This window comes from Macrobrachium nipponense, chromosome 15 (genome assembly GCF_015104395.2).
Source record: "Macrobrachium nipponense isolate FS-2020 chromosome 15, ASM1510439v2, whole genome shotgun sequence".
Taxonomy (NCBI): domain Eukaryota; kingdom Metazoa; phylum Arthropoda; class Malacostraca; order Decapoda; family Palaemonidae; genus Macrobrachium; species Macrobrachium nipponense.
In genome coordinates this window covers 33,081,728-33,100,388 of record NC_087208.1, presented here as the reverse complement: position 1 = coordinate 33,100,388, position 18,661 = coordinate 33,081,728, and the positions used below count along the sequence as shown (strand labels likewise).

Here is an 18,661-nt window from a genome sequence, read left to right as displayed (position 1 = left end):
GGGGATTCTCGCAATAATGAAGGACCATACTGCTGTGACGCTAGAGTCCATCGCCTTCGACATTGCGAGAATTTTCAATAGAGATATCTCTTGGACTCTTTCATCTTTCTGTTTACCGCACGGTAACAGAAGTCCTGTACAAGTCTCCCGCTGCATCGCACTGCGATAATGCGAATGATTTTGCGACATCTGAGTTTGTCTTCAAAATATCTCGTATTCGTAGGTGTACAATTGTTCATTGTTCAACCCCCGAATTACGAGATCTGTCAGAAGGACATCGCCTACTCTCCGACCTGACAGCTCTACTTCCAAATGTTCAGCCCATGAGAAGCAGTTCTTCAGGCGGCCCCTTTCCCCTGTGTTTTCATTACTGAAGAACGCCCCGCTTTCATTGCAACTACGACTTCTCACCGGACAGCAATGAAATAGCGGTTAGCGTTTTCAGTCATTTGTAAGCACAGGTTATGAATCTTGAGAATCCTTCTCTCGATTCGTCTGTGAAGACGTAGGTTGCATTCATATCTACCTTCGTCTTCAACGGTACATAGTGTTGTTCTCCTTAGCTGAGATTCAACAACCATGAGATGTTTTGCCTTCAGGGACCTCGGTCTCTAGAAGGCAATTGACTTTCGCCTGTTGGGCACATGCCTTAAGAGAATCATCACCTCGCTGTCCGGCATTGGTGACAAACAAATACATGTTTTTTGGTCCTCTCGGCATAACCCTTTTAATGCGAAGTCACGTGACTTACTCGGATGCTTTGACAACTTGCCTCCTACCGAACGCAGTCAGTCGGCAGCTGTCAGAGCGCACGAGTCAGTTACGAACTACGCTGTTGACTTAGTTCGGTTGTTACACAGCAATCATTACTTTCGTTTTAATAGCTTGTCACAGTACCCATACCATTGACACCCACCATGGAGTGTCGGTGTGTCCTATCCACTACCGAGAACTTCGCTGCATGGGGATAGGAGGATGCGAGAGACTTCGTGGCAAACGGGACAGACCAGTATGGGGTACTGGACATCACCGAAGTAGAGAAGAGGAATAGGTCATGCGACTATTACCTTCTTTTCCTCTGAGGAACTGCATGACTTCTCCTGCGAAGTCAAGCATCCAGGGGATGAGGATCCGTGACGCTCGATTTCGTACCGAACTTCGTAGGGAAGACTCAGAACCCTTCGGTCCCTGACGATTGGTTCGAGTCGTTCACAATCCCCTCCCTAATGGACTTCACCGCCTTCGATGCGAAGGAGATGCTGCCTTGTCCGCAAGAACTTCTCCGTGGCGCAGGTACTGAAGGCAGGGGTCTGGTCCAACCAGACCACATGCCCTTCCTTCTACCTTTCGGGATATTGCCCACAGGTCCTTGGATCTTTTTCCTTGGGACCCGTGGTGGCTGCTCAACACGTTGTGTAGCGAACCCAGACCCTCGCAGGCTGAACAGCATCGAGTCCTGGTGTGACCGTAAGAATGGATGAGTGAATGAGAGTGTGACTTGGCTCCTCTTCCCCCTTTATCTTTTTCCTCTACCTGTGGTTAGAGGGGACACGGTCGTCACCTGCTGGATTAGGACAAGATGCAGGTGAGCTACTCAACAGAGCCCCATCCTATCCTTTCACTAGGGCGGGATAGGAGCGTATATCCACCCCCACTTCCTCCAACAAGGGGAGGAAGTGGATGCCAGCTTGAGACAACCCATACTTTTTGTTGCCTCTTGCAAACAGGAACAAGTTCTTGCTTGCTGGTACGAAGAGATACGCTTGCCTCTCTCTTAGTACTCGGCCCAGAGGTCTTGACCATTGATCCTGCGGTTGCACACCCCGATCAATCGGACAGAGGCTTGGATCCCTCCCTCGCTCTTACGACCAGGGAGGCATTCCAGGGATGGACGAACACCAGTCTGTTCATCAAAAGACTCAGATTCCTCCCACCAAGAAGTGAGTCTTCCTATTGTTTAAAGGACCGATGGGTTGTATTACGTATCGCGAACAAATGACAATTTGTCGAAAATTGCATTTTCCTAACTATACAAACCTGAGGTCCTTTACATATAGTCCCTCCTCATGCCACCCCTCACTCTGCGTATTTTGCATGGGCCAAAAGCAAAAGTGATTTGTTTACCTCCCAGTCGCGCGGCGCGCGACTGTCGGACAAGCAGTTAACTACCGTTCTCCCCTTGTTCGAAGCTTACGACCGTTCCAGCTGCCGCTAGCTACTTCCTATTGTTAAAGGACCTCAGGTTTGTATAGTTAGGAAAAATGCAATTTTCGACAAATTGTCATTTCGCGGCACACGCTGCAGGTAGGTCAGGTGATCTACCCCCCTGCCGCTGGGTGGCAGGAATAGGAACCGTTCTTGTTCTAGAACCAGATTTTCTCTGTCGCGGTAGTGTCAACATATGTTGTTGCTACCTCCTGACTTGATTTTCGTTTTTCATCGCCATCGATCTTCTGGGCTGTCTTTTGCAGGGAAGTACTGGGTCTTTGGTTCTGGCATACCTACGCTTTTTATTAACTTTTTAATGAATTTGGCTTCAAAAATTTCGAAGAATATATGACGTGTAACTACCGAAATTTTCGGTAGACACTCACATAGTTTGCAAGAAAGGGAAATATTAATATTTATTCATTAATAGTGTAATAAGTGTTAGAATTGATTGAGGAAATATACTGACTTCCTACTTTAGTGGGAGTCAGTAAAGCATGTAACTAGATACGTTCGTTTTAAAACAAAAGTTTTTAGAAACTCGTACTAACGAGCAATTAGAGATTACCACCCGTACTAGTAGTGTTGCATCCTCATCACCTTCTTACTTCGCAAGAAACGTCAAATTCATAATTGCAATTTGAAGACAAGGATTGTGGCTCAAAATGCGAGCTATTGAAAGGTAAGAAGTGATTACTAGTGTTCCCCATTGCAGTGGAGGGTGCGTCTGATCGGCTCTGTCTCGCTCCCAGGGCCTAGACCTCTTTCAAGCTCCCAAGCCCAGGGAGAAGGAATGTCGAAAGCCGTAAGGGGGTTTCAGAGAATCCCCACCGGTCAGGCTTCCCCTCGGCAGGTTCTGTAGAGCGTCCCAGACTGCCAAGGATAGCCATTGAAAAAAAATGCATCCTTAAAAAAGTGCGTCTCTTTCATCATTACATCCGAAAAGACGAGAATGTATAATGTTTTGATGATCTAGCGCGTTCTCTGAAAACTAAGAGAACACTGAGCAAGAGCCAGCCAGGAACTTAGGAAGCCGCGTTCCAGCAAGCTAGCGTGAGCCACGTTCCAACAGCCAGCAGCGAGCGCGTTCCAGAAAACAGACTAGCGCGAGCCGCGTTCTACAACCAAAACGCGAGCCGCGTTCTAGCAACTGAGCGCGAGCCGCGTTCTAGAAAATTTTTTCTTGGGCGCAAGGCGCCTTCAAAGAGACGAAGCGCCAGCCTGGCGCAAATTGCAACAGAAAAACAGACGGCTAGAGCAAGGAGCCTTATAGTACAGTGGCAATCAGAACGATCCTTCCATTGAACGTTTCAGGGCAAGAGGTTCTTTCTAAAAGGGGTCTAGTAGGCGCTCGGAACTATCAGGGCGCACGGGACCTTCCACACAAGCGAACGTTCCAGGAGCGAGTCTCCTTTCTAGCGTGCGGAACATTCCAGGCGCGCGGGAACTATCCAGGCGCTAGGCGCAAGGAGCCAGGCGCCAGAATATTCCAAATCTTCTTAGAGAGAGAGGTCAGTCGCGAGGCTCCTCTTTGAGTAATGGGCGGACACACTCCTTCATTCATGCTCTTCCCTCGTTATGAAGAGGCAAGCGCTTTGGGAGTTTTTCTTATAAGAATCTCATCGACGTTTGGGTATGATGGCGATAGGAAATATCTAACTTCCTTCCGTAAACCCTACAGACGAACAGGAATTCTGTCTCTTCCGCGATTTATGAGGAAATCACGAAGATTTAAAAGAGTTCCTGGATTAACTTCCTTCCTTAAGGAGATATATATACTCTATCATTCTATTAACGAAAAGAACGAAGACAGTAAAAATTTTTTCCTTTATCGCCTCGGCAGGGAAAGAAGGTAGTTGAGTATCTGCTGTATGAGAATACGATACGGCAAATCACACATACCGTAGTTACTTCTTTTGTAGAGCAACTCATTATCAGTATCCTTCCAGGAATTTCCTAGGAAGGACTACGCTTAAAGGGATTATTAAGACAACACCTACTTAGCTTCTAGATTTATCGAAGTCTTGTTTCGCTTAAATATGCATTAATAAGACTTCCTGAAGTTCGATAATTTTATAAGATTCCTTTATTTAATGGAGTAGCTGGCAACTCTGGAAGAGTAAGGCCAGACGGCTAACGGAGACTGCTATCGCGCCTTAGAGACCAACGCAGTAACATGTAGGTGTCGGTCATGAGTGTTTGGTTACATGTCTCTCTCCTGCGGGATGGAATAACTAACCGTGTCTCCCCTACAATAGCGGTTTAGCCTCGGATTGAGGGGATAGTTAAGCAAACATAAATAAAATATTGTCTGCCTTTTGCTAAGAAGCTTTCAATAAGAATAAGAAAGATATTACAACCTTCAATGCTGTTTACCGTAGGTAACATTATTAAAGGATTCTAACGCAGCGGAACTCTATATTATATGATGCTCTCATGCTTACGAAAGCATGGCTTATTAGAGTACATGCTTAGTGAGAAGATGAATGTAGTAGAAGAGAATTCACTTTAAGACTACAGTATGGTCAGTCTTATGCACATACCGAGGCCGGTTAACTACAGAATTCCTAGTATCCTTACAAAGGTTTCCTAGATTAATGCTGTTTACCACAATGTGACAGTATTATAAAGGAGTCTAATACGGCAGAGCACGAAATAATATAATTCTCTCATCCTTTCGAGAAACGCACACAACCTTTTTAGAATCGGATATTGCTCAAGAGAAGATGGGTGGGTGAGTCGGATGGGAAACATTCTCTTAGTGGCAGAAGTTGTTTCCTGAATGGACTATACTAGTATATAAAAGTTTTTTTCCTACTAAGAACGGAATTAACACGTGAAGGATGTCGGGTACCATAAGGGCACAGATGTTCTGGCACATAACCTTAAAAGAACTAGAAGGAAGCGCCAGCCTGGCGCAATGCGCCAGAAGTACCATCCAAGATATTTTTCTCGTATAGCGATTATTAACCTAAGAGTCCCAGTAGTGGTGGTTTGGTGTTTGCTTCTCACCTCGTGGTGGTCGCGGGTTTCGATTCTCGGCCATTCCATTGAGGAGTGAGAGATGTGGATTTCTGGTGATAGAAGTTCACTCTCGACGTCTCGGAAGTCACGTAAAAACACCATACAAACAAACAAACAAACCAGTAGCCTCTCGGAGGCTCGGTAAACGGCAAGATTCGTTCCTGATTTCGTCACCCACCCATTAATCGGAAAGGGGTCGCTTACAAGGAATGATGAAATGATTTTTTTTTAAATCACTTAGGCCAATTCCACGACTCTCTCATATCGCAAAGAGCATCGAGAATCTCTTTTTTCGCCCCGTTCGCGTAACAAAAGAGAACCTATTTGGGAACAGACACGGAACGTACGATCCTTAAAGGTTCGATGCAAGAATTTTGCATGCCCGTGAAACCTTCTCGATCGAAGATAATAACTGTTAACGTATGTCTAACATTTATTGAAAAGAGTTTTGAGAACCTGCGGAAAGTCTTCATAGATCTCTTCGCAAGGTAGAAGACGAACACCGGCTTCCTATAGACTGCTTCCTTTCCTCGAACCAAGAGAGGTAGCAATATACGACATCTTTAATTTAAAGAAGGGGAATAAACTTTAGTATTTTTTCCCCTTAGTTATAAATTCTTAACAGATATTAAGATAAATGGGCGTCAAAGGAAGAGAAGATGAATGCCTCATTTTGGCCTTAGAGAGGTTGGATTCACAGAAGTCACGTTCTTCTCACAGCATGTTTCGTAAGGCTTTTCCAAGAGTATCTGGATAATTCTATCAGAATCTATTATAAATAGACCTGAAAAACCTCCTCCACTCTGAGTCTTTCCACGTGCAGACATGACCAGAAGTGGACATGAATGAGAGGATTTTTCAAGGTAAATGACAATAGTCATGGCTAAGACATAGAATTGCTGCAGATCGTGCTAGATGGAATGAGGAAACTGTCCTCTTCCGATACCTCTGTGAACCACATAGCAAGGTTTTTTTCTTCACTTTCAGAGGGAAGAATCACCTATGTATATATCTGCTATCAAAGAACGCAGTAAAAGGCTATACTCTGTCTCTACAAAGGGGAATTAGAGATAACAGAGGATTAAGATCTTCGGGATCTATACGATACCGCAATACGACAAGAGTAGGATATCATGTACTTCGAATGGAATTTTTTTTTGTGGTCCACAGAATTCAGTGTTCCGACAAAAATGGAACTGCTCCTCATCAAACTTCTTTGAGGAAGTTTATGAAGGAATTCTTTGTTTCTCTTAGCCCTAAACGACCAAGAAGACAAGTGAATTTTTTGTGCATTGGAATCTCGCATCTGATTCAATGGAGACTCGGCAATGGTTCTTGCCAGCATAGTATGTCTGGCAAAAGAACTAAATCCCTCTATTCCTGACGCAACGCTTTCAGATAGAAGTTTAGTTGCCCAGGCAGGGTACTTACATTTTCATCTACAGAAGAAGAGATGGTTTAAACGTTTGCCTACAGAGTCTTCGGGGTGCGATGAGGGCTCAAAATGCTTCCCAGAAGGTATTCAGAAGAATACAATAAGAGCTAGAAATCAGGGTTCCGCCCATTTCAGCTCAGTCTCTGCCTTCGACTTCAGACTCCTTCCCTTCCTTCGGGCAAGGATAGGGAAGATTCTGCAACGAGGAACCTCATCAACATGGTAAGAAGAGAGTCTCGTTACCAAAAGAAGTGTTCACGAAGGATCCTCCTCGGAGGAAGACTCTTCTCTTCACGGATCTCCTCGTATCGGGAGAGATCTGTCGTCTACTGGGTGTAGCTGACTAAAATCACCTCCCTTGCCAGGGGCCAAAAGCTCAAAGGGGAAGAATTTCTTCCACCCTTCTCCAGTCTCCTGATAAACTATGTGGTTGTTCAGGACTCTCGGACAATGTGCGCCAGCCAAGCGCAAATGGCCAATACAGGCGAAAAACGCCAGAGGCGGACAGTTCCAAAGGAACTCTGTCATGGCCCGGATACTGAGAAGGAGCGGGCTCCAACCTGGCGCAAATGCGCCAGAGGCGAACAAATCGGACAGATATAAGAGTGTCCGATGTGGACATTGCCAGACAGCCTAGAGACTCTTCCAAGCTCGAAGCTCCAGCAAGTGTGGAAGAGCCAAGCCCGGCGCGAGGCGCCAGCCAGGCTCTAGGAGCCAGCCAGGCTCTAGGAGCCAGCCAGGCTCTAGGAGCCAGCCAGGCTCTAGAAGCCAGCCAGGCGCCATCCAGGTGCCAGGCTCCTTCAAGGCTAGGCTCCAGTCAGGATTGAGGATCCATCCAGGCGCAAGGCTCCTTCCAGTAAAGAGAAACCTAAAGCTCTGGTCATGTAAGAGGGCTAGTCCCATTGATATGATACAGGTAAAGGCTCTGCCATGTAAGTGGGTCAGCCCCCATTGGCACGATCCGAGAAGGCTCTGTCGTGTAAGCGGGCTAGCCCCCCTTGACATGATCCAGAAGGGTTTGTCAGTCATAGGTCCCTACCTCGCTGAAACTCTTGAGGCATGCAGACTCATAGACAGTAATCATGAAGTCTTCTGCCAAGCTCCAGGCGCAAAGGCGCCAGCCAGACGCAAGGCTCCAGCCAGGCGCGAGGCGCTAGCCAGGAGGAGGAGCCAATCAGGCGCCAGCCAGGGCGGACGCAGCCAGGCGCGAGGCGCCAGCCAGGCGCGAGGGCGCCAGGCCAGGCCGAGGCCCAGTCAAGGCGCAATGCTCCAGCCAGGCTCTAGGCGATTCAGGCGCAAGGCTCCAGCCAGGCGCAAGGTGCTAGCCAGGCTCCAGGCTTCACCCAGAAGAGATCTATATCAAAGAATGCCCTGGCCTTCTTTGAGACAATGTGATCTCCTAAGCACTTTGACAAGTGCATTGATGATTCCTTCAAACAGCTGAGAATTAAAAAGCGCATGAAGTGCGAGCTTTCTGTATTCTTGTTCTTTCCTTAACAATATGTCATAAGGACATATTAGCTGTCACATACGGGAGATGCAACTCTGTGTTGACTTCCCATATCCGAAGGATGTCAAGATAACCTACGAGAGATCCTTCTCTCTTGGTTGATACGTGTCTGCGGATACATTGCTGGGATAGGGAGCCGATACTGATCCTTAACTAGTGAGTTAAATTTTAGTTAACGTCGTGTTTTTTCTTTGGGTTTGTTTGAAAGGAGTTTGGGGATAACTCTTTTCAACTTAAGCACTAACCCTCGTGTTAGGATCAGGTGATCTGGGATCGGTGTTGTGCTCCTTAATTATGCCACTAGGCATAGGCATATTGTCATGTAAGAGGCTCTGTCGAGTAAATGGATAAGACCCCATCGACAGACCCACAAGAACTCTTAGCCATAGGTCACATCCTCGCTGAGGCTCTTGAGGCGAAGCAGATTCCTAGGCATTAGCCATGGAATCTTCTGCCTGAACAAGTAGGAACCAAGGTTTTATTTATTACCTACCTACAACATATGTTTACCTGTCTATTCAGTAAATAGTTGTCTCTTACCCACCACCAAGGGTGTCAATCAGCTAAGTATATATCTGCCGGGGAAGTTGCATGTACAAAAATGATATTGTTAGAATACAATAAAGTTTTGTACATACTTACCCGGCAGATATATACGATGAATGGGCCCACCCAGCCTCCCCTCAGGAGACAGGAAGAGAAAATCTGGTTCTAGAACGGGAACGGTTCCTATTCCTGCCACCCAGCGGCAGGGGGGTAGATCACCTGACCTACCTGCAGCGTGTGCCGCGAAATTCGAATTTCTGTCGGACGTCAGAGACATAAGCTAAGTATATATCTGCCGGGTAAGTATGTACAAAACTTTATTGTATTCTAACAATATCATTATCATACATTATTTCCAGGTTTACTACTTTTACAACGCTGATCTGGCAGAAGAAATGTGACTCCAAAAATGCAAAATAATCAATATTTAAAGGTTTTTGATGAAAAGTGCAATAAGAATGCAGTTTACATAGTAATTAATGCACCCAAAGCATTAAAAGTAAGGTTTTCTTAGGATTTTTGATGATGTTCCAGCTTACAACACGTCTCAAGAACGGAACCCCCGTCGTGACCCGGGAACTGCCTGTATACTTAAGATTCTTTGCAGCATCCCTTCGGCCTCTAGCTGCAACCCTTTTCATTCCTATTACTGTACCTCCAGTCATATTATTTTTCTTCCATCTTGTTATCCACCCTCCCCTAACAATTGTTTCATGGTGCAACTGTGAGGCTTTCCTCCTGTTACGCCTTTCAAACCTTTATTCTGTCATTCTCTTTCATTTTTCATTTGATCTCTTTAGTGTTGTGTCACTCAGCTGTTCAGTGGATTTACTTTAATCCATTCAGGAACTAGTTTTTCAGAGGAACCATATGAATATAGCAACATGACCCAGTTGTTAAACTCTTTATGACAATGACAACAACAATGACAAGTTTTCCCCATTGCAAAAAAAGTAAAGATTGTTGGTAGAAAGGTATATTAATTTTTATAACATCTTGATCCTGCCTTTCCTTGGCAAATTGAAATAAAAGTAGATATGTAAACACAAAAATTACAATGATCATTCACTGTAGATCCAAGAAAAGAAATATGCAAGGGTGACTCAGTTCTGAAGTACAGTTATTGTAGATTGCAAAATTGCACTATCATCAATTATGTTAATTATGAGAATCATTATAAAGCAAAAAGTATCAAGTTCATGTATGATATAGAATTCAAAAGGTCATAGTAGTAAGGGGAACTGCACTATAGACCAAAGGAAGAAATTTACTCGCGAAAAAAAAACAAAGCACAGTAATGCATGGTTACAGGCATGATTGGTGAAATAAAAACTCTAAATTACTGATTTTAAGAGACTCTTTTGCACACAGAAGCAAAATTTTGCGTGCTATACATAGATACCAGCAAGATTGCCAGTACTAGCAAGGAATTACTTCCCATTGAAGTGGACTTCAAATGAGGTATACTTTAAATTGGAATTAATGTTACTATGAGGATCAAGGAAGTTATGACATTTACTTGTAAAAGTATATAAAAGTATGTAAATGTGAATTTGTTTTTTCAGGAAAAACTCAATGAAGGTGTTGGAATGACACTCTCCCCTGCCACAGAACTCAGGGAAACAGGGCTTCGACCTGTGCTGACTCGTGCAGCCTCCAATATTCCATGTTGTGTCACCACGCATAAACCTATTGAAAAAATTCTGATATGGTAAGTTTTATGTGTGGTTATTCTTTTTCATGTGAATATGAATAAGACATCACTGTTCATCTTCAGGGTTTATAAAATAAGACATTTCAGCTTAAACTGAAATACAAGACATGAGAGGATTGAACTACTAGTTTTAACAAATTTTTGTCTGTATATCCATATTGACTACAATAGCTGATAAATGTTTGAAATATATATTGAAAGACTACTTATTTATATTTTGGATGTTTAATGCTTTTTTCCCCACATGATCAGAATGTTATTAGAAGCAAGAGAGAGTATTACTGTGATTAATTATTTACATGTTAGTGAATAAATGTTTCATGTCAATTAAGACGACCCATTATTTCATCGTGAACTAGGTATGAGAAGGTTCCAAGTAATCTGTTGAGTTGTATTGTGCAAGAAAGCTCTAGCAGTGCATCTACTAGATATGTTCACTCTAACCTGGGAGCCACCAAGTCGGCAACCAACAACATGTCCCTGCTGTCTCGTTACTTACACCACAGAAGATGGATTTGGTCTGTTCAAGCTCCCAGTGCTCCAGCTGTCTCCCTCAATGCTGTTGCCAGAATTCTGAATACTTTAGCGAGGTTTGTGATCTTTATGATTATTAAGCTTTGATCCTTTGTTGTCAGCCACTCTTTGTATGATCCCTATCTTGTTAGGAAGTAGAAAATTCTGCAAGGCAATTGACTCCTCGTTATTTTTCGCACTATTCTGAATTTCTAATGTTTTTTTTTTTTCTTTACATTTTGAATTTTGTTCCATGGTAAGGGATATGTTTTTAACATGTTTAAAAATTATGATTTCTTGTAACTGCAGATTTTTTGTGACATTATATTTTTTGTCAGAAGTATACTTAGTTGTTTTTATTTAATGCTTACCCTTCACCAAAGAGTTTATTTGGACTATGTATTCTTATTTATCCATATTAAGTTTTCTAATGTGAACTAAATTAGATTTTTATTGTTTTTTCCAGAATACGTCTTCAAGAAGGATTCAACTTTGCATATTCCTGCAATGGAATCATCACAATGGTGCGGGAATTTGATATGAAGGTAAATTTTATGTTGACTATGATAATTTTGCTTTTGTCTGTGTAGATGTATGTTCCGATGGTCTGGAACCAAATTATTGTACTAAATTTTGTATACGTTCTGTCAATGTATAAGAGGAGAACTCATATGACTTGTTTAATATAGTATCAAGTTTGTTTGCTAGAAATAAAATTGGCTATGACATTTAAAGAGACATAGATCAGGAATACTGTTCTTTTGTCGATTGTTTGATTGAATGAAGTATGTAGTTAGTACATATGTAAATGGTCCTTTATAAACCTCCAGTTATTAAAGAAAGGGGAACATACTGTGTGGGAATATTTATATTTCCTTTATATTCTATTGTCTGGATAAATGTTCTAGTAAATTATCTAGCGTTTACTAATTTTAAGACCTTAGTTTAATTGAGGTTTTTTACAAAATAAGGTTGTTATAATCCTTTGAACTGCTATTGCCCATTCTTAGTACCTAATGAATTTTAAATTTGTACAGCTTGAACTTCGAGAGAGCGATGACAACGGACTGTTAGAATCTAATGTCGAAGGCAGTCTGGAAACATTTCCATGTGTTGCTCAGTATGTTATTTTTCCACCCCATGTGACCAACTCAGCTAGAGAAAGGTAAGAAAATCTTATCATTTGTGGTAGTTTTTCATACTTGCTCTTAGATTTCATAGGCTTATTTTGTATTTTTATTTTTGTGAGACCTTGATGTTAAACCTTTTGCATTCCAAACTTCAGTTTTGCACTTGAAGGAAGAAGCATTGTACAATGGTTGTATCGCCATTCAGTTTTATGTAAAAATATGTTAGTATAGTGTAAATAGCATTTTTAAATGATATATCAATTTAATCAAAATCAGGATAAACATAGCTTTTGATATATAATTCTATAGATTTTTCCAAACATTTTCTTTTGGCAAGAGGTAAAACTATTTAATTTTGAAAAATCATTTTGTTCATGAACTTACCTGTCGATATATATATAGCTGTATTTTTCCGAATCCGACAGAAATTTTAAACACTTACGACACACGCAGTGGGAGTCAGGTGGTTAGTACCCATTCCCCCCGGCCGCTGGGAGGCGGGTATCAGGAATCATTCCCATTTTCTATTCATAATTTTTCTGTCGCCGGTGCTGAAAACACCTGTTTTCAGTACCTCCGTCTTAGGATTTTGGAAACTTCATTGCCGCTAAGTATCCTAATTGTCTTTTGATTTAGTTCACTTGGATTTGTGGCTAGGCATACGCTATCTTAAATTGATTTGAATTTGATTCATTTTTGCATAAATATAGAATCTAGTTAGGCTAGTTTCAGACGGGGTTGTCTGCAAAGATGAGGGTGTGGCTACCGTAAGCTTCGGTAGATTCGCACTTGGTATGTACGAGGGGTATGGGTCTTGCTTCTTTGTTGAGATTTTGTCATGTAAGGAGTGTGAGACTTTGTCTATTCCGTAAGGAAAGACGTATGATTAGTATGTACGCAATAATCAGAAAAACATGTCTAATTTCCGTAAGGAAGACGTATGATTCGTATGTACGCAATTAATCAGTAACAAAAGTCAGGGTAGTGAACCTGCTAACCTTCCTGTAGACTTTATTTTGCATAACCCTGTAGTTATAGGCCTACGGGCTATGTATATGTCTACGAGAGGTGCTCGCTCTCCTTCATTGCTGTGAAGTGCTACTTCTGTAATTGTTACTCCTAACCCTGCAGTGTTGCCTTCGGGCCCTAAGCAGTGTCTGTAGAGAAATTGCCCTTTCTCTGATACTCCTTCGATTCGTAACTTAGAATCGAAAGTGCTTGCTTTAGAGAGTAAAAGTGAAGTGCAGAAGTGCAGTGATACCCCTTGTGTAGTGGAGGGTGCGTCAGATCGGCCTCGTTTCGCCTCTAGGCCGGGACCTCTGCTTGACTCCCAGAACCAGTGAGAGAGCATGTCGAAAGCCGAAGAAGGAGGGTTACGAGGAACCCCCACCGATCTGGCGTGCCTTCGGCAGTTCTGATGAAATCCCCAGACTGCCTAATTGCGTGCACGTGCACGAATCCTGAAGGATTGCTTCTCGTCCTCCGAAGCGTCCTCCCCGCGCAGGGGTTGGAGCTTTCGGATGGACTCGCGCCCTCTAAATAGAAGCTTTATAGAAGAGGACGCTCACGTCCTCTCTCTCTCTCTCTCTCGTTATGCGTTTCAGTGAGAAGTAAGAAGGCGAACGTCGCCTGAACTCGTGTCCGTCTTTCCACCGAGAAATACGTAAAAGAAGTCATAGTAGCAGTAAGCTTTTGAGAGCGGAACGCCCAAGCCAGGGCGCGCGGGGAGCCGGGCAGCGCGAGCCAGTGGACGCCCGAGCCGTGCGCGCCAGTGGACGCGAGCGACGCGCCACCTGGACGCCGAGCGCGCTCCAGTGGACCCGAGCGCGCTCCAGTGGACGCCAAGCCGCTCCAGTGGACCGCCGGCCGTGCACCAGCGCACGCCAGGTGTGTCGCCTGGCTGAACGTTTTCTGTTGAACTCTTCAAGCTCTTGTTTCAGATTTGGGCTTAAAGAATTTTTACCTCTACCTTCGATGATACCTTCTACCTCACCTGCAAAGAATGTGAAGTAGGCAGTGCTTCGAGTAAGCTTAAAGTGAACAGACAACTTCTTCGAAACCCAGCAAGACATCGGGTTTCGTGAATTCAAGAGGTCTCTGTCAATTAATATTGCTTTTCGCATAGGTGGATGGGAGTTAAGGAAAGCTCAAGGGAAGTTCTCGTTTGCTCTACCGCAAGCTTTGCCATTCTGCCAATAAATTTAAGTTGCCACTACCGCAGTCAAGACTTTGGCGATAAAGGGCAAGTTTACGGGTTATAAAGGCTCGATGTCCTGCACGTCAGGACTCTCGGCAACGTTCAGTAGGATTCTTGCAAAGGCACTCATCAAAAGTACGCTCTTCAGGAAAGCGCAAGACAGGACTGCCTTTGCCATACTGCCAATAAATTTTAAGCTTTAGCAGGCATTAGTTGTGATACAGAGGAAGCTGGTTGGAGAGTTTCTTCCTCTTCCCAGGATAATTTTGCCAGCTTTTTAGCCCATCTGAAAGGGCTTTTCAGATGATAGATTTTGTTAGTTCCTAGTCGGGACTACGCTGCCGAATTGAACATCGTCGTAATACCTGACGTAAGCCCAGTCTCTTAACAGGATTCTTGCCCCTTCCTCGTTTGAGACGGGAATCGAAAATAAATGCTCGACTTCCTGATTACGTTTTGTCAATTCAGTGACTTTCCCCCATTGACAATATACTATCGTTTTGTCAAGGAGTGGGTATCCCTCATTGACAAAATATCTCTTTGTCCCGTAAATGGGTTAGTTATCATTGACAAACATCTCATTAACTTGATATTGCGTAGCGAATAAGCTCTTATTGACAAGATTCGGAAGAGCTCTCATTCGTCATTCGCAGACTCGTACAAGAAATAGACTTGTAGACTACGTCAATGAACGCTTATGTCCAATAACATAAGAAGCTTGAGCTGACTGCTTCGATTTCTCCTAAGTTTTGTTCATGAAACTTGCCTGTCAGATAGTATGTAGCTGTATTTCCGAATTCAGCTATATATATGTCTGCCAGGTAAGTATGAACAAACTTTATTGTGATATAATTTCATATTTTGCCTTGCGTTATTTTTATTTCTGGTTGGTTCAAGTCATATACGCTTGCTGTAGTTACCTCTTCGGATGGCAACCGAGAGGTCTATGGTCCATTTTAAGACATTTAATCGTTACTCCCTGCAGCCTTCCAGGAGTTTCCGATTTATCTTTTACCGTTGTATGGTAGTGTTCTGACGACACAGAAACAACAAACGCAATCTATATATTTAGCGTTTTCTGTTTCGCTTAAATATACCAGCTTGAGAGTCTCTTTATGCTAAAAATAACGAACCTTTTTCTTCATAGAATAGGGTAGCTGGCAACCCAGGCATAAAGTTAAGAGACGACGATGACGGACGATCGTAAGCTGCTGCTGTCACTGTCCTCTGACTCCTCTCCTCCAGTCCAAACGAGCCAGTACCAACTCGTTCGCTGTCATGCGCTGTAGGTTAAGTCTCTCTCTCCTGCGGGATTGACTGACTAACCGTATCTCTGTGCTGGCAGTTACGTCTCTCTCTCTCCTGCGGGATTGACTGACGAACTGTATCTCTGCCCTACAATCACGGACTTTAGCCTAAAAGGTTGAGGGGAGTTCCTTACATGAATGAATAAACATTGCATTCGTTTGGCTTAATATGTTCTACAGAGATATCTTACTCCTTTCGGTGCTCGTTACCGCACGGTATAGGAACTACGAGTCTACCACAACATTGCACTATTATATGCTCTCTTGCTTAGGCAAAGCGCAGCCTTATTAGGGAAGTAAACATACTGTTGTGAGGGAATGGATGAGCTTGCTGGGGACCAGTTCCTTCCTAAAGAAGTTTGTTTCCCTGAATAGACTGCAATTCAGACCTCTACAGTTTTTTCCTACCTGGGAAACTGAAATTTTATTAAAGATCTACATTCATCTCTTCGCTAGGTTGAGGACGAAGAGGCTTCTTCTTCTCTGCTCCCTTGTTTTTTCTCGATCGGGAGCGGTAACATTTAAACGCCATCCTATGATATTGAACGGGGATGGATGTTTAGTCTCTTTTCCCCTTTTTCAATCACTTAGGAAATGTAATAAGATGATTTATATCATCACAGGGAGCGACAATGACGCTAATCGCCCCATGTTGGCCTTCAAGACCCTAGATTCACAGAGGTCACGTCCTTCCAAGGACCTTTTCCGAGAGAGTCGGTCTCCTTTAACACGAAAGGTACCTATAACCTCTCCGCTCTGAGTCTGACTACGTTCAGACTATCGAGATGTTGACAGCATAAGATTGCAGTCTTCCCTTTCCGTTTTGAAGAATGGGGATAAGCTGGCAGTCACAACTATTAAAGAATACGCAAATATGTTGTTGACGGCCTTTGGGCTCAGAGATTTGCTTCTGTCAAACAACAAAGCCCTTCACGATCTTTGAGTTCTGTGAAATCTCGAAACTCGCTCACCATCTACTTTTTGTCTCACCTGTTTTCTCGGAGTCAGACACTCGTGCGAGATCAGGAGACATATAGTAGCCTGAGTTTCTTGTTGACGAAGTCGGTTGCGTTTATACATCCCCCGATGACGTTTAACATGAGACCAGGTTGGACTGTCAGGCATTCGTCCTTCGGGACTGAATCGCCTTTTTTGCTCCTCCTCCTTTCCTCCTGGCACCAGAACTTCGAGTCAGGATGGCTCAGGAGTTGATTCGCTAACAACGTTGGGTTGCGTTGATACACCCCAAGGTTTGCTTAGCTTGAATCGCCCAGGCAGTCCAAACACTCATCCTTCAGCGAAGAATAGTGCCTTATGTCTTCAGGGTACAGCCTTGCTGTCCTTGATTCGTCTGACTGGTCAACTGGTCGGTCACCTGACGTTAGTACAGACGGACTGACTGTGCATGTCCAGATCGAAGCTTTCAATATGGAACTTAGACATAGTCTGAAGTTCTTGATGTCAAAGCATTCGAACATCTCTACCTGTTAACTTCTTGCATGTGATCAGGAAGGCATTTTCTTTTTTAACCACCCTAGATACGGGACAAAGATGGTTAGTGAGATTTTAAGCCATCGTCACAAGTTTTGGCTTTAGAGAACACAAGGCGGTGTGCTCTCTAAGCTTTTCGTTATGGCCTAAGAATGGAAACCCGTTTTGTCCTTGGGCCAGGAGCTTGGAAGCAAGGATGGCACAAGTTAGTGGGCAGGAGCCAGAGAGAGTCCTGTGCCCTGTCAGGTCTCTCAAGTTTTATCTACATAAAACTCAAGAAAGTCGAAGTCGTACGGACAATCTGCAGTGTTCCGAAAAGACCAGACTTGCCCATATCGAAGAACACCCTGGCTTATTGTTAAGGAGGTCTTTCAAAAAAGCTCCTTCTTTGTGTTTGCACAAAGATTTGAAATCTTTTGATTTGAATGCTCACGAGGTGAGGGCGCGGCCTCGGAAGCATTTCAACAGAGCATGGCACTCAGCAACATCCTGAGTACCATGTTTTAGCGAAGCAACTCTGTGTTCAATTCACACTCCCTGCGAGATGTGAAGATGGCATATGAGATCTGGCTGCTCGCTAGGGCCATACATGTCTGCAGACACAATCTTGGGGGCAAGAAGTACCACTCATCCTATCCTGTAGAAAATGTTAGGAAGAGCTCTTAATTTAGTAGTTGAGTCGCCGACAACGGTGACTTCTTAACTCTTAAGCCTTAGTTAACACACCTTAACTTGGCTAGGTGGGTCAGGTGGTGATATATATTTTTATATATATATTTATTTTACTTCTTAGCCCTCATGGTATGGTCAATATGGTCTAGTCACGTCGTCGGTCTCGCCCCTGTTGACAGATCATCTGGGAGTGCAACCAGCTATATAGGTCTCTACCTCGCTGGCAACTCTAGTAGCACAGCAGACTTACGCGGCAGTAACCACGAAGTCAGCTATGCGAACAGGTAAGGACCTCAAGATATCAATTATCTGCATATATATGTTTCCTAAAATCTTCTATTCTGTCTACTCCCACCACCAAAGGTGGGATTCAGCTATATATATATCTACAGGTAAGTTTCATGAACAAAATGATATTGTAATGATACAATTAAGTTTGTTCATAACTTACCTGGCAGATATATATAATCAAGTACCCACCCACCTCCCCTCAGGAGACAGTGGAAATAGAAAAATTATGAATAGAAAACGGGGAATGATTCCTGATACCCGCCTCCCAGCGGCGGGAATGGGTACTACCACCTGACTCCCACTGCGTGTGTCGTAAGTGTTTAAATTTCTGTCGGATTCGGAAAAATACAGCTATATATATATCTGCCAGGTAAGTATGAACAAACTTAATTGTATCATTACAATATCATTTTAAAAAAAGACCTAAAAAATAGGACAATGAATGTAACTTCACTGAATTATTGTTTGACAAACAACCTTTTTATTTCCAGCACTGTGGATGAGGACTGAAGGTGACAGTATAGAAGCAGATGGAGAGTTGCAGGTTGTAACGGAATGCTGGATCGAGCCACAGAATGGTGCCGTCATATCCCCCTCACCCCATGTGGAGCATTACCATAACT

The 18,661-nt window shown here is 43.4% G+C and overlaps 2 protein-coding genes across 2 annotated transcripts in view; one reads left to right on the top strand and one right to left on the bottom strand.

The window, feature by feature from the left end:
- LOC135226648 (KICSTOR complex protein SZT2-like) overlaps positions 1-18,655 on the top strand; it is a 21,326-nt gene extending 2,671 nt beyond the window's left edge. The window contains exons 2-6 of the mRNA XM_064266361.1: positions 10,289-10,434; positions 10,797-11,027; positions 11,417-11,495; positions 11,988-12,115; positions 18,530-18,655. Coding sequence (XP_064122431.1) covers positions 10,289-10,434; positions 10,797-11,027; positions 11,417-11,495; positions 11,988-12,115; positions 18,530-18,548 — 603 coding nt within the window. The 3' untranslated portion in view covers positions 18,549-18,655. The remainder of the gene's footprint in view (positions 1-10,288; positions 10,435-10,796; positions 11,028-11,416; positions 11,496-11,987; positions 12,116-18,529) is intronic.
- The window catches only part of LOC135227071 (KICSTOR complex protein SZT2-like), a gene marked incomplete at its 5' end in the record, with an annotated part of 399,314 nt that overhangs the window by 365,974 nt on the left and 14,679 nt on the right, over positions 1-18,661 (bottom strand).